We start from the raw sequence: 15,891 nt of genomic DNA, 5'->3' as shown, positions 1-15,891 counted from the left end.
GGCCTTTTCTCTTTAGATGAACAGAGGCCCAGGGAAAGATCTTCCCACCTCTAGTCTGGGGGGCATAAGCCCTGGCTGCCATTCTGGGAGCAAGTGGAAGCAAAGGGCCGGATTTTTCTATAGTAGGTACATAAATATTGACGTGTCTCCTCTCATTTTCAAAAAGGCACCTCTGTAATTGTTCCTTCTCTAGTCCAGACCTGCTGTCTGAGCCTGCAGTGGACTGCCAGGGCCTGGCAGGAGCTGTCACTGTGCTGTGTGGAAGCACTGGGAAGCGGGGGCTTTAATTGCTGCCTAGACTTTCAGACAATCCCGTTATTTTTCCTCCCATCTTTTGAATTTATTATTATTACTTGTTCTGAGATAGGGTCTCACCATGCCCAGGCTGGAATGCAGTGACACAGTCATGGCTCACTGCAGCTGTGACCTCCCCAGGGTCAAGTGATCCTCCCATCTCAGCCTTCTAGGTAGCTGGGACTACAGGCATTACTACCATGCCCAGCTCTCTCTCTTTTAAAAAAATTAAAATTGTTTTATTCTTATTATTTTGAGATGCAGTGTTGCTCTCTTGCCCAGGCTGGAGTGCAGTGGCACAATCTCAGCTCACTGCAACCTCTGCCACTCGGGTTCAAGTGATTCTCCTGCCTCAGCCTCCTGAGTAGCTGGGATACGGGTGTCTGTTCAGCTAATTTTTTTGTATCTTTAGTAGAGACAGGGTTTCACCATGTTGGCCAGGCTGGTTTAGAACTCCTGACTTCAAGTGATCCACTTGCCTCTGTCTCCCAAAGTGCTAGGATTACAGGAATGAGTCATCACACCCAGCCAAAATTGTTTCATTATGTTAAGAGACAAGCTCACTGCAGCCTTGAACTCCTGGGCTCAAGAGATCCTCCACCTTAGCCTCCCAAGTAGCTGGACTGTAGGCACAGGCGCACATTGCCACACCTGGCTGATTTTTTTTTTTCAGTGTTTTCTAGAGATGCTGCCTCACTGTGTTCCCCAGACTGGTCTGGAACTCTCGGACTTGAGTGATCCTCCTGCCCCTGCCTCCCGAAATGCTGGGAATGGAGGCATGAACTACCGTGCCCAGCCTCTTCCCATCTGTGACACCGTGTTCTGACATTCTTGGTTCTCCCATTGCAGACCCTCTTACAGGCTCTGCGGGGGGAGTCATGCTGCTTCCTGGCTTTCCTCACAGTTTCCTTTCTCAGGTCTGCAAAATGTGTCGCCTCTGGGCCATCTGTTTCCCAGCTTCCAAAAATCATGTTGCCCTCACTTCCCTCTGTTCTCTTTGTCTTTGTGGGATTATGCTTGGAAAAAACAGAAACAACAACAACAAAATCCCCGCAGGTATTGTGGCTTCAGTGGGCTTTCAGGAGGAAATGAAAATAAAAGCGTTTCTGTCTGATATGATGTTTTTAGCCTTTCATTTTTATCTTTGTGTTCACAGCGTTCTGAATCACCTCTGCCACCCCTCCCTCTGCTCACACCCTCCTTCCCCCTGCTCAGGGTCCTCCTCTTGTGCCCTGGCCCTCCGGTTTGCTCATTTGTTAAGAGCTGATTCTGCAAAAACCTCCCCTTAAACCGAGCTTTCCAATTAAGAGTGATCTTTCCTTCCTGAATTCACAAAACATTTTCTTTTTTTGGGTGTGGTTATTTTTGAACACATGGGCTTCCTCTTTTTTTATGACTTATGTTTTGTCGGATGAATTTTTTATTTTTTTAATTTATTTTGAGACGGAGTTTTGCTCTTGTTACCCAGGCTGGAGTGCAATGGTGCGATCTCAGCTCACCGCAACCTCCGCCTTCTGGGTTCAAGCAGTTCTCCTGCCTCAGCCTCCCGAGTAGCTGGGACTACAGGCGCGTGCCACCATGCCCAGCTAATTTTTTGTATTTTTAGTAGAGACAGGGTTTCACCATGTTGACCAGGATGATCTCGATCTCCTGACCTTGTGATCCACCCGCCTCGGCCTCCCAAAGTGCTGGGATTATAGGCATGAGCCACCGCGCCCGGCCAATTTTATTTTATTTTTGAGACGAAGTTTCGCTTTGTTGCCCAAGGTGGAGTGCAGTGGTGTGATCTCAGCCTACTGCAACCTCCACCTCCTGGGTTCAAGTGATTCTCCTGGGACTACAGAATAAGGAGGAGCTGGGACTACAGGTGTGTGCCATCATGCCCGGCTAATTTTTGTATCTTTTGTAGATACAGGGTTTCATCATGTTGGGGTGACCTGCCTGCCTTGGTCTTCCAAAGTGCTGGGATTATAGGTGTGAGCCATTACACTTGACCTGTCAGATATATTTTTATTTCTGACATTGGGTGATGATGGTTTTTCTGCCTTCATGCAATGCTTTGCATGTAGTAAGTACTCAATTTTTTTTTTAAATCAACATGGATTTTTCAGTGATCTTTTTCTGGTCTTAAGTTAGACAGGATATTGACCATTGCTGTATGCCATGGTTAATGCAAAAGTAGGGTGTTATTTCTAGTTGCAGATACTTTTCTTGAAATCTGCACATGCAGGTAATATGCATTATACAGGTCATAACTCACAAAAGTTCATTAACTTGCTGCGTAGTAGAAAGATGCTGTTTATAGAATCTGAGGGATTTCCTGAAGGTAGGCTAGGAGGTAGTCTCTCCTTAGGGCTTTGCACTGTTTTCTCTTACCACATCCTGCGGTAGGGTGGGCATCAGCATGCCTTGCAACTTGCATCTTGTAGGGTTACCTCTGCTTACATTCTAACTCAGTCTTCGGAAATGTTCTCTCTAGCACTAGGCCAGGTCAAGCTCATGTTCATCTGAATAAGAGCAGCGATTCTTCATGTGGTTTTGTCTCCAGGTTTCTTCTGTAGGTTTGTACCCATCCTCGGGAGCCTTGCCCCACAAGGTCATTTCCTGCTTGATCATCTGCTTCATGGATGAACTCCTCTCCTCATTTATTGCTGTGTATGATGGATTTTTGGTTGTCATAATATACAATTATTGTTAGTGTTTAAGTCTTTCATTATTTTAAATGGACATATCCTGAATGAGAAACATTCTTCTTCTTTTTTAATTGAATGTTGTATCATGTTTATTAACCCAGTGGCTGATAAAATTATTATAGAATTAGTGTTTATTGGTAGTATAAAAAGTGGCTTATCACAACTTTTGTCTTCCCCCTAAGACATGGGGCCTCACTGTGTTGCCCAGGCTGTAGCGCAGTGGTTCAGTCATAGCTCACTGCGGCCTTGTACTCTTGTGCTCAAGGGGTCCTCCTGCCTCAGTCTCTCAGTTAGTTGGGACTAAAGGTGTGGGTCACTATGCTTTGACCTCCCAAAGTTTTGGGATTACAGGGATCAGCCACCAGGCCAGATGTTATCACAATTTTTTTTTGTTCAGCTACATTTCTAAGTGTCTATGGACTGGACAGCAAAGATTTCTACCATTATTATTTTAAACTTTTTAATGCAAACTACTACAAAGTGGAATCAATAAGTATGCTCCAACATTTTCTCTATTGGATATTTGACTCTTCTCTTGAAAATACAGCAAGTCCTCTGTTTACTGAAAGGGAATTATGTTATGAAAGCTGCCAGTTAAAATCTCCCAAGAGACCACTCTTCTAAGGAGTTGTATTTTTCAGCGGCAAAAATATCCTTCCTGGTTTATAAACTCTAATGGGAGAAGGTCATTTTTATATGATTTCTTTTTTTTTAATGCAGCATACTCTGTTGGGGTTACTGTTGTCCTGCTGAGTTATCTTCAAAAAGTCGTATCCATTCAGCACATTTCAGTGGTGTGGCATTTAATAAGTGGCAGCATTTGCCTTGGCATGACGTTACTGTGACTGCTTGGCATAGCTGAGCCTTGAATCAGGACCCCTCCAGAGGCAGGAGTCGACAGTTGACTCTCAAACTTAGAAAACCCTTGATTAGTTAGTTGGAGGATGATAAGCCAAGTTTATAGAGTATTTTGAAGAGGGGGTAACAAATTCTGCTGTTAGACCAAATAAGATGAGGACAGACAACAGACTTGGGTTAAGCATCGTGGAGGCCATTGTGGATGTGATGGGTGGTTTTGAGAGTGTGGGGAAAGAGGAAGCCTGATTAGAATGGGGTTATGGTAGGAGACACGCTTGAAGCAAGTATAGACAATTCTTTAAAATATTTTGCTGTCAAGAGGATCAAAGAATTGGTATAATAACTGGAAGGTAAAGTAGGGTCAGTGAAAGGTTTTGTGCTGCATATGTAAAAATAATTCACAGCCTTTAAAGGCTCAAGCTTGACACCTGACTACTATCTTTCATACGATTGTAGTTTTTAGGAACATTAACAGTGGGACAGGCTGGGCTCAGTGGCTCATGCCTGCCATTCCAGCACTTTGGGAGGCTGAGGTGGGAGGACTGCTTGAGCCCAGGCATTGGAGGCTGTAGTGGGCTATGATTGCATCATTGTACTTCAGCTTGGATGACAGAGCGAGACTCCGTCTTAAACAAAAGACAACAGTGGGTGGGAGTTAGATTGCTGATCTGATTTGGGGGTGTGATGGTCAGGAAGAGCTCTTGGTGAAGTGGATGCCTGCTGAAGTCTTGATGGATGGACAGGGTTGGCCTGGAGGATAATGCGGGGTCCAGGCATTGGAGGCCTTGGGCAGGAAGTCAGGGGTGGGGGTGGGTGGATGGAATTGTGCAGGGCCTAATAGAGGCTGTGAAAGGAGAGGTGCTGGGGAAAAGGTGAAAATGTAGGAAGTTCTGAGGATGAAGTTACAAGGTTGAGAAAGTCCATAGGTGGGGATTTATTTCCAAGGGGTGGCTACAAATGTTACATAAAGGCTGCAGATAATAATTTCATCTGGAGGGAGTTAACAGGATTAGGAGGCTTAAAGAATGGCTTCACCAAGACTGTAATTCCAGCACTTTGGAGGCCGAGGCAGGTGGATCTTGAGGTCAAGAGATCAAGACTATCTTAGTCAACATGGTGAAACCCTGTCTCTACTAAAAGTACAAAAAATTAGCTGGGCACAGTGGCACGTGCCTGTAATCCCAGGTCCTCAGGAGGCTGAGGCAGGAGAATTGCCTGAACCCAGGAGGTGGAGGTTGTGGTGAGCCGAGATCGCACCATTGCACTCCAGCCTGGGTAACAAGAGTGAAATTCCGTCTCTAAATAAATAAATAAATAGAATGGCTTCACAAGCCACATTTTGGAGGTCAGTGTGCTTGTGTGTGTGTGTGGAAGTATTTTTGAAACAAATGGTTGATATTTAAGTTGATTGGGTTGCCCTTGAGCTTGCTTGGTGGGAAGAGGTGGGCAGGATGTGGTTTTCTAAATGTCCAGGGGGCACCTCTTCCTTATTCACCCCCAGGACATTAATGACTTTCAATTTTTCTTGAAGAGGAAATACCATTTATCGTTAGTAAATGGTTTTGGGACTTCCATTCTTTGGGGACTCAACACATCTGGAGATGACAAATTCTGGAGCTGTCTCAGTGGCAAGTGTCCCAAGGACTCCTGGATGACATTGTAATTAGGATTCATGTGCAGTCAGAATAGGCTCCACAAATGAAGAGGATGCCAAGGTGTGTGTGTGTGTGTGTGTGTGTATGTGTGTGTGTGTGTGTTTACAAACTTATTCTCAGTGTTCTAGATAAATGATTCCTTTCCTAGAGGTCCAGACAGATGAAGGTGCAGAGGAATTCTATTATTTGCATTATTAATGGTAATGTTTAAAAACTTGGAGGATTAAGGTCTGAGCTCTTGCTGTACTGGTTAAAAAGTGTCAAAGATTGGTCAGTCTGTATTTTTTTAATAAGTGTTCCATTTTAGTGATTCTTAGGCATGCTTTGGTAGAGATGGACTTGCAGAGCTTCTTGAGAATATAGATTCTCAAAAGCAAACAAAAGAAGAAAAAAAGAATAGAGATTCTCCCCACACCCCTGCCCCAGGATCTTAGTCAGTACATCTGGAGTAGGGTCCAGGAATCTGTATTTTAACTCTCATTATTTGTTTGCCTCCTTCTTCCAAGCTTTGCTTCAGGAAAGAACTATATCAAACGTCACCTTTTAGATTTGAAGAATGGAGAATTACCTTGAACTTTTGGATAGCTGTTCTGTGTTGCAGAATGAAAGCAGTAGGGAATGGGGAAACGTATGACTGAGTATATTTTCATTTGAATATGTCTGTGAGAGTGATGTGGAAGTTCAGAAACACACAACTGGGTTTCTTCTTCAGATAATTTGAAAGCAGTGTTTTAAGAATTTTAAAATATGTGTTCTCCAGATAGAAGTATATAAAATTTAAAATGATGTTCCTTTTTCCCCTTCTCTCCAATTCCACTGCAGTGATAACCACGGCAAATTTCGGTGTGTATGTTTAGGTGTTGTGTGTGTGTGTGTGTGTGAGAGAGAGAGCGAGCGAGAGAGAGAGAGAGAGAGAGAGAGAGAGAGAGAGAGATTTTGCCTCTCTAAAAGGAGGCTCAAACCACACAGGAAGAGCTTTGTTCACTATGGTCTTGTCAGCATCCTTCTGCGTCCCTGTCTTTAGACCTGTTTGTAAGAAACACTTTGAGCCACCAGGGTGTGCAAACTACTTTTTACAGATGAGCAAAAATATGAATTCTTCAGACACATAATATATGCTGTTTGCTCTTTAGAATATTTCTGTAGATTGCATTGGATGGATTGATAAGTATTTCATATATCGGGCAATAGGAAATCTAGCATGCTTTAGAGAAATCAGTATTTCTTGTGCAGTACATATTGCTGGTTCATGCAGTTCCTATCATAATAGAGTATCAGTATCAGAGCCAGAGGGAAGAGTGTATGAGTCACTCCATCATAAAAGGAGCAGTAACTTAATACCAAACTGGGGGTGCTGCCTGAATTTGAAATCAATTACAGTATTGTTGATACGGTTGATTCTTGTTTATGGGCAGGAAGTTATCATGGTTTAAAATGTCTGATTCCCTTTCGGTGATGCTAACTTGCTATATTCAGTGTTTCTGTTCTTTCCTTTAGGATCCAAACTACTGGATACAGGTGCATCGCTTGGAACATGGAGATGGAGGAATACTAGACCTTGATGATATTCTCTGTGATGTAGCAGATGATAAAGACAGAGTAAGTTCCAGTCCCAGAGAACCTGCTCTGAATGCATTGTTTTTGAGGGCTGGGGAGTGGGTGCTATTCTTTTCCTTTCTGTTTTAGACACATACTTTAAATTATGTTTGAGCCACCCACACTAGTATATTTTCTTTTATAGTAAGTATCACAAATCTTCACTGTCCTGAATACCAAGGTATAATGATGTTCCTGATACCTGGGACTTAACATTAAGTTTTAGGGTTTTAAAATTACAGCTTTGGAATGGAAGTATCACAGAAAGATTTTTGTGCCTTACTCCACTTTAATTTAACCAAACACCTTTCTTGACAACTCAGGCCTGTCCTTATCATCTCTGTGTCACACAGTATGCAGCAGCTCTGCATTCTGGTCCCAGTGTTGGCCCAGAGAAGATCCATCCCAACAGTAGCCTGTGCAGCCCACTGCATTCCTGTGTGATGGGCGAGTGTGTCCCTGGCAGCTCCCTCATCTCTCAGGAAGCTCGGCCTTGCTGTGTGATGGGCGAGTGTGTCCCGGGCAGCTCTCTCATCTCTCAGGTAGCTTGGCTTTGCTGTGTGATGGGCGAGTATGTCCTGGGCATCCCCCCATGCAGGGCCTGGCTGTCAGGAAGCTCGGCCTTGCTGTGTGATGGCCGAGTGTGTCCTGGGCATCCCCTCCATGCAGGGCCTGGCTCTCAGGAAGCTCAGCCTTGCTGTGTGATGGGCAAGTGTGTCCCGGGAATCCCTCGATGCAGGGCCTGGCTTTCAGGTAGCTGGGCCTTGCTGTGTGATGGGCGAGTGTGTCCTGGGCATCCCCCCGATGGAGGGCCTGGCTCTCAGGTAGCTGGGCCTTGCTGTGTGATGGGCAAGTGTGTCCCGGGCATCCCCTCCCATGCAGGGCCTGGCTCTCAGGTAGCGGGGTCTTGCTGTGTGATGGGCAAGTATGTCCCGGGCATCCCCTCCCATGCAGGGCCTGGCTCTCAAGTAGCTGGGCCTTGCTGTGTGATGGGCGAATGTGTCCTGGGAAGCCCCGTTATGCAGGGCCCGGCTCACAGGTAGCTCGGCCTTGCTGTGTGATGGGCAAGTGTGTCCTGGGCAGCCCTCCCATGCAGGGCCTGGCTCTCGGGCAGCTGGACCTTGCTGTGTAATGGGCACGTGTGTCCTACCATGCAGGGCCTGGCTGTCAGGAAGCTCAGCCTTTTCTCTGTCAGTGCTCTATGCTCTGTATGTGCTTCACCCGTCTTTACTGTGGTCTGTGAATTTGGCTCCTGGACATATCCACCTACTGCTCTTCCCTGTTCCCTCTACACTTTTTTCTGTACTCTTGAGAGGAATGAGGAAGAGGAGGAGGAGAGGGAGGAGGAACGTTCAGCATTTTGAGAATGCGTGACGGGATGTTTGGCTCTGTATGTAGAAGTCAGCAAGTTCTTTTTGGAGACAGGGTCTTGCTCTGTTGCTAGGCTGGAGTGCGGCGGTGTGATCACGGCTCACTGCAGCCTCCACCTCCCAGACTCACGTGAGCCTCCCACCTCAGCCTCCTGAGTAGCAGCCTACCCACTAATTTCTAAATTACTTGTGGAGACAGGGTCTTGCTATGTTGCTCAGGCTGCTCTCAACTCCCGTGATCAAGTGATCCTCCCACCTCGGCCTCCCAAAGTGTTGTGATTGCAGACGTGTGCCACTGTGCCAAGCCCAGCAAATTCTTTATGGTTCTGAGGAGATTTGAACAGGCTTCTGGAGCCACCTGGCTACTCCTTTTGTATTTGGTTTATAAGGAATTGCAGAAGGGCTCATAGCCACATGTGTAGTTGCATCAGCATGGTTGTATGGAGGCAATGACCTGGTTGTCTGTCTCCTAAAACCTCACTGCAGTGGCCCAGGGTATTTGGCCAGCCAGGTTACATCACAAGGTCGGAAGATGGTAAGGTCACCCAGACACTCACTCTGCTTCCTCCCGGGGCTCCCTCTGGTTCCTGGCCCTCTCTTCCTGCCTTGCTCTTCTTGCCCTCCACTGCGAGCTGGGTGCGCACAGCTGTTGTGTCTTGTTCACACCTGCATTCCCGACAGCATTGTGCCTGGCTGAGAGTTGGGGCATGTCGTAAATGTTTTCTTGAAATTTCAAGTAAAACAAAAAACATGAAATGCCAAATATTGTGTAAATTCGGAAGATTAGATTCACTTAGCACCTGTCATAGTGGAGTTTGTCACATGTGGCTCCTGTGGGTGAGGAATACATTGTGTCAACAAATGCAGAAATTCCTGCTGACTTAAGTTTTGATGCTATTTTTCTTGGTGCCATTTCTCCTTCTTGGGCTTTTCAGTGAGCCAGGCTTAGGGTAACTCTGAAATCCTTTTCTGCAGTCCACGTGAAGAATACCATCTTTCATTTATTGTGTGGCTAAATTCCAGTGTTTAAGGCAACTACAGAGATTTATGAAGAATTTAAACAGGTGCTCTTTCTCCACCAGGAGATTAGAAAGGGATGAATTAATGTATCCATCTCTCAGTGGCTTCCTCTTCTCCCTTCTTTTCCTTAAATCTTTTTCTGTGCTTTTTTTCTTCTCTCCTCCTTCTGTTTCTCTGTTCCTCTCTCTTGCTATTATTTCCTGTGTAAAAATAGCAAAACTCTGGTTGGGTGTGGTGGCTCTTGCCTGTAATCCCAGCACTTTGGGAGGCCGAGGTGGGTGGATCACAAGGTCAGGAGTTTTAGAACAGCCTGGCCAACATAGTGATACCCTGTCTCTACTAAAGATACAAAAAATTAGCTGGGCATGGTAACCCCATCTCTATTAAAGATACAAAAAATTAGCTGGGCATGGTGGCACATGCCTGTAATTCCAGCTACTCAGGAGGCTGAGGCAGGAGAATCACTTGAACCCGGAAGGTGGAGGTTGCAGTGAGCCGAGATCGCACCATTGTACTCCAGGCTGGGCCACAGGGCAAGAACACTCTGTCTCCAAAAAAAAAAAAAAAAAAAAAAAGCACAATTCCTTGTGAGGAAAATCTGGAAAATGCAGACACATACAAAGGAACTAATCACCTGCCATTCTGCTGTTGCTGAAAGCTCACCACTGTCGTTTCAGATTTTCATCCTGGCTCGTCCCATTCTTCAGATACATAATCTTTTTCTCTAAAGAGACTTGAATATGTATTTTTTTTAATTTTGAGGTTAATATATGTATATATTTCTGTGTCCATGAACCATAGCTATGCCAACATGGCTGTGCAGTGTTGTTTTTTTTTTTTTTTTTTTTTTTGAGACGGAGTTTCGCTCTTGTCACCCAGGCTGGAGTGCAATGGCGCGATCTCGGCTCACTGCAACCTCCGCCTCCTGGGTTCAGGCAATTCTCCTGCCTCAGCCTCCCGAGTAGCTGGGATTACAGGCACGCGCCACCATGCCCAGCTAATTTTTTGTATTTTTAGTAGAGACGGGGTTTCACCATGTTGACCAGGATGGTCTCGATCTCTTGACCTTGTGATCCACCTGCCTTGGCCTCCCAAAGTGCTGGGATTACAGGCATGAGCCACCGCGCCCGGCCTGCAGTGTTTTGTTTTAATTTAATTTACTTACTTAGAGACAAGGTCTCCTCTGTCACCCAGGCTGGATGCAGTGCTGTGATTATATAGCTCATGCAACGTCAGCTTCCCAGGCTCAAGTGATCTTCCTGCCTCAGCATGTTTTTTTCTTTAAAATTTATTCTAGATTCAGGGGTGCATATGCATGTTTGTTATATAGGTAAATTGAGTGTCATGGGGGTTTGGTGTATAGATTGACACACCAGATAATAAACATAGTACCTGATAGATGAAGTTTTTGATTCTCTCTCTCTCTTCAAGTAGGCTCTGCTTATGTTGTTTTTCTGTTTATGTCCATGTGAGATCATGCATTATTTGGTTTTCTGTTCCTGTGTTAATTCACTTAGGGGTCCTAGCCTCCAGCTCCATTCACATTGTTGCAAAAAACATGACCTTGTTCTTTTTTATGGCTGCCTAGTATTCCATGGTGTATCTGTACCACATTTTCTTTATCCAGTCTACCACTGGTGGGCATTTAGGTTGATTCCATGTCTTTGCTATTGCGAATAGTGCTGCAGTGAACACATGTGTATATGTTCATTGTGTGTATCAATTTTTCACATACCCATGTGTGTCTTTATGGCAGAACAATTTCTTTGGATATATACACAGTAATGGAATTGCTGGGTTGAATAATAACTGTTTTAAATTTATAGAGAAATTGCCGTACTGCTTTCCATAATGGCTGAACTAATTTACACTCCCACCAGCAGTGTATAAGCATTCCCTTTTCTCTGCACCCTTGCTAGCATCTGCTGTTTTTTGATTTTTAATTTTTTTCTTCAAATTTCACCCATCACATGGATGTATTGTTTGGCTTAATAATAGCCATTCTGACTGGTGGGAGGTGGTGTCTCATTGTGGTTCTGATTTGCATTTCTCTAATGATAGTAATGTTGAACATTTTTTTCGTAAGTTTATTGGCCATTTATATGTATTCTTTTGAAAAGCATCTGTTCTGGTTCCTTGCCCACTTTTTTTTTTGAGATGGAGTGTCATTCTTTTGCCTAGGCTATAGTGAAGTGATGCAGTCTCAGATCACTGCAACCTCTGCCCTGTGTTCAAGCAGTTCTCATGCCTCAGCCTCCTGAGTAGCTGGGATTACAAGTGATCACCACCATGCCTGGCTGATTTTTGTATTTTTAGTAGAGATGGGGTTTTGCCAAGTTGGGAAGGCTGGTCTTGCATGCTTGACCTCAGATGATCCGCCTGCCTCAGCCTCCCAAGGTGTTAGGATTACAGGTGTAAGCCACTGTGCCCGGCCTCTTTGCCCACTTTATAATGGGGTTGTTTGTTGCTTGTTAGTTTGCTTAAGTTCTTTACAGATGCTGGATATTCAACCTTTGTTAGATACATAATTTGAAAATATTTTCTCCCATTCTGTAGGTTGTCTGTTTACTCTATTGATAGTTTCTTTTGCTGTGCATAAGGTCTTTAGTTTAATTAGGTCCTATTTGTCAATTTTTGTTTTTGTTGCTGCTGCTTTTGCTGTCTTCATCACAAAGTCTTGGCCTGGACCTGTGGTCAGAATGGTATTTCCGTGGTTATCTTCCAGGGTTTTTATAGTTTTAGATTTTATATTTAATTCTTTAATCCATCTTGAATTGATTTTTATGTGTGGTTTAAGGAAGGGATCCAGTGTCAATATTCTGCAGATGGCTAGCCACTTATCCCAGCACCATTTATTGAATGGGGTGTCCTTTCCCTGTTGCTTGTTTTTGTCAGCTTTGTCAAAGATCAGATGGTTATAGGTGTGTAGCATTATTTCTGGGCTCTCTGATCTGTTCCATGGGTCTGTGTATCTGTTTTTGTAGCAGTACCATGCTATTTTGGTTACTGTAGCCTTGTACTATAGTTTAAAGTTGAGTAATGTGATGCCTCCAGCTTTGTTCTTTTTGCTTAGGATTGCCTTGGCTATTCAGGTTTTCAGTTCCATATGAATTTTAAAGTATTTTTTTCTAATTCTTTGAAGGATGTCATTGGTAGTTTGATAGGGGTAGCATTGAATCTGTAAATTGCTTTGGGCAGTGTGGCCATTTTAACAATATTTGCTGTTTCAATCCAAGAGCATGGAAAGTTTTTCCATTTGTATCATATCTGGTTTCTTTGAGCAGTGTTTTTAATTCTCATTGTAGAGATCTTTCATTTCTTTGCTTAGCTGTATTCTTAGGCATGTTATTCTTTTTGTGGCTATTGTGAATGGGATTGTGTTTTTTATTTGACTGTCAGCTTGGATGTTGTGGCGTGCAGGAATTCTACTGATTTTTGTACATTGATTTTGCATCCTGAAACTTTGCTGAAGTTGTTTATCAGATCAAGAAGCTTTTGGGCAGAGACTGTGGGGTTTTCTAGGTATAGAACCATATTGCCTACAAACAGGGATAGTTTGACTTCCTCTTTTCCTATTTAGGTGCTCCTCAGCCTCTTGCATGGCTGGGACTGTAGGCATACTGCACAATGAATGCTTGTCTCAAACTCGTAGGCTCAAGTGCGCCTCACTGCCTCGGCCTCCCAACCTGCTGGAACTACAGGCATGAGCCACTGCGCCCAGCTGTCTTTTGATGTATGGATTCACATACAGTCTCGTTGTACTTGCCATGGACACTTAGATGACTGTGGAGACAGCTGCAGTGCCCTCCTGTGCACTGTTCCCTTTGGCACTCTCTGTACTCTGAGCAGCTGGGATGAGCACGCCTGTTTCTCCACCATGGTTCCTTTCTCTTTTACACATTCGAGCTTTCCCTCAGAGTGGTGCCATCCTGCTTTACACCTTGACTTTGTGCCTTTCCATAGAGCAAGTGAGGAGTGGCTTATATGTTTTCTGGGATATGCCTGGTCCCGATATGCGGCTTAGAATAACCTGTTGCGGAAGTTTGGTTGTTGCACAAGTAGGATTTATGGGGCTGTACGGTCTTGATGCTTCTGAGAATGCTGACCTCAGTGGACTCACGTTCAGCACAATGTAGTTAGGCAGAAGGGTTACGCAGTACCAATGTGTGTTTCTGTTCGTCCCCTTGCACTCCAGCTGACATAGATGCCCTGGACAGAGTTTACGCTTTGAGGCGGCAGAACATCAGGATGCAGACATTCAGCACAGTGGTTTCTGCAAAGTGTTTTGAAATACATGGAGACTTATTTTTTGGTCCAGCATATGGCCTTTTTGGTGGACATCTTACGGGTATTTGAAAATAATGTGTTCTGCAGTCATTGGGCTGTGTGTTATAAAAATTCAGTGAGGCCTTCTGGGCGCAGTGACTCACATCTGTAATCTCAGCACTTTGGGAGGCTGAGGTGGACGATCACTTGAGGTCAGGAGTTCAAGACCAGCCTGGCCAACATGGCGAAACCCCGTCTCTACTAAAAATACAAAAATTATCTGGGCGTAATAGCACGTGCCTGTCATCCTAGCTACTCGGGAGGCTGAGTCACGAGAACTGCTTGCAGGGGATGGATGTTGCAGTGAGTCGAGATTGCTTCACTGCACTCCAGCCTGGGCGACAAAGCAAAACTCCATCTCAAAGAATAAAAAATAAAAATAAAATTTAAAAATCATTGAGGTTAAGGTGAATGAAACTGTTACTGAATAATTTGTTCTTCAGCAACTGAAAGTCATGCACTTTTTTCAACACAATTAACTGTTAGGTTATACACAAAACCAAGCATAAGACAAACTATGCTTGATCTTTTTAAATACTGGCATATTAAAATCACACAGTTCTTAATAAATGACATTTTAGATTTGGTATCCGTCTGAGAATTTGATGATGAAAAATCTGCATTTTCTAGAATCTTTTAGCATATTTTCTATACAAATTAAATTGTCCCTTAACCTGGGAAAAATGTTTTAAAAATTAATAGGTAAAATGCCGCTTTAGACAATGTTATATCATGTTGATTGAAATCAGTTTCCAAATAGAAAAATGCTAGAGTACATCATATCATAGACTGAAGTGTGTTTAGAGGTGTGTTTTATTTGTTCAGAAATACTTTAAAAATATATGTGTAATTAAATACCTTTGAGTGACATTCCTAAAGTGCCCATTGTAAGTTGAAACTGTAAGAAATATGATTAGTGCCTTAGACTAACCACACCCAGATTCATAGGCATGGCTGGATGCATTATTTGGACTGAGGGACTGCGTGATGCAGTCAGTCACACAGCTCTTTTCCATGGCTCTGACATTCGATTCTGATTTAATCATCCTGGAATGTTTTCATCTATTTTTGGCAGCTACTCCGAGTAGGGATTTTGACACTTACTTTGCTTTTTGGTTTAAGGAAAAAAAAACAAGCGTTATACCTCTCTTAAATAATAATAACATTTATCTGAAAAATGTCCTGTTTTGTGAAAATCCTCTGGATGCATGTTGAAAATGTAGATACCCAGCCTGGGAATTAGGAGCTCTGAAGGGGCCTGGTCTTCTGCATTTTACAGCCCCTCCTGCTGGCATTTAGGCTCACCAAGTCAGGAAACCACAGCTGTAATGGTCCTGTCTCTGTAGCAGGGAGACAGTCTCGGAGATGCAAATTTTATGCCTGGTCATTGTGAATTTGTAGCATTATAAAAACTCATTTTTTATGGAGGGGAAGAGGTGGTATTTTAAAAGATAGCAAAAGAAAATTAAAGTCAAGTACTTAATTACGCGTGATTTTCCTCATTATCCTTTAATTATTAGCATCCAGGGCACAGCACTGAGGAAGTTTTCTGTTGGTACCCATACAGCTTAGGATTTTTCCAGATTTGTTCAAATGGTACTACTGTAGATTGCTCTGGCTTCTTGGAGTAGGTTTGATTTTCTAAGGTATAGAATACTCTAGATCTACTCTTCAGTGTAAACAGGTAGTTTTTTTTTTGTCTTTTCTCTGTGTTTCTGCTTTCCAGTCGGGGAACCGCTTTAGAGTGATGTTGTGTTCACTCTCAGCGTCTCAGTCTGAGTTTACTCAGTTGACATTTTGCCAAATTATGAAAAACTGTAACAGTTTCGTGTTACCTTCACCGCTATTTAGAGCGCTGTCATGCATTTGTGCAGGTGAGCCTTCCTAACCGACAAGCTGTCTGAATCTCTGTCTGGTTTGGTCTTTGCCATTTATTATTGCAGGACCTTCCCTTAGTTCTCAACAGTAGGTCTTGGCCACTCCTGTTTATTCCCTCTGGGTAGAACAGCAAATTTAGAGACTTGGATAAATTTTCCGCATTTATCACAGAATAAAAATACTTGGGATTCAGTTCCCTGC

The 15,891-nt window shown here is 43.7% G+C and overlaps 1 protein-coding gene across 49 annotated transcripts in view; it reads left to right on the top strand.

The window, feature by feature from the left end:
- PARD3 (par-3 family cell polarity regulator) overlaps positions 1-15,891 on the top strand; it is a 716,461-nt gene that overhangs the window by 124,436 nt on the left and 576,134 nt on the right. For all 49 annotated transcript variants that reach the window (XM_078329879.1, XM_078329878.1, XM_078329877.1 and 46 more), the window contains exon 2: positions 6,998-7,099. In XM_078329879.1, the coding sequence (XP_078186005.1) occupies positions 6,998-7,099 (102 nt within the window). The remainder of the gene's footprint in view (positions 1-6,997; positions 7,100-15,891) is intronic.

Source organism: Callithrix jacchus, chromosome 7 (assembly GCF_049354715.1).
Source record: "Callithrix jacchus isolate 240 chromosome 7, calJac240_pri, whole genome shotgun sequence".
Taxonomy (NCBI): Eukaryota; Metazoa; Chordata; class Mammalia; order Primates; family Cebidae; genus Callithrix; species Callithrix jacchus.
The sequence above is the reverse complement of the archived record's forward strand: the minus strand, read 5'-3'. Positions and strand labels throughout refer to the sequence as shown.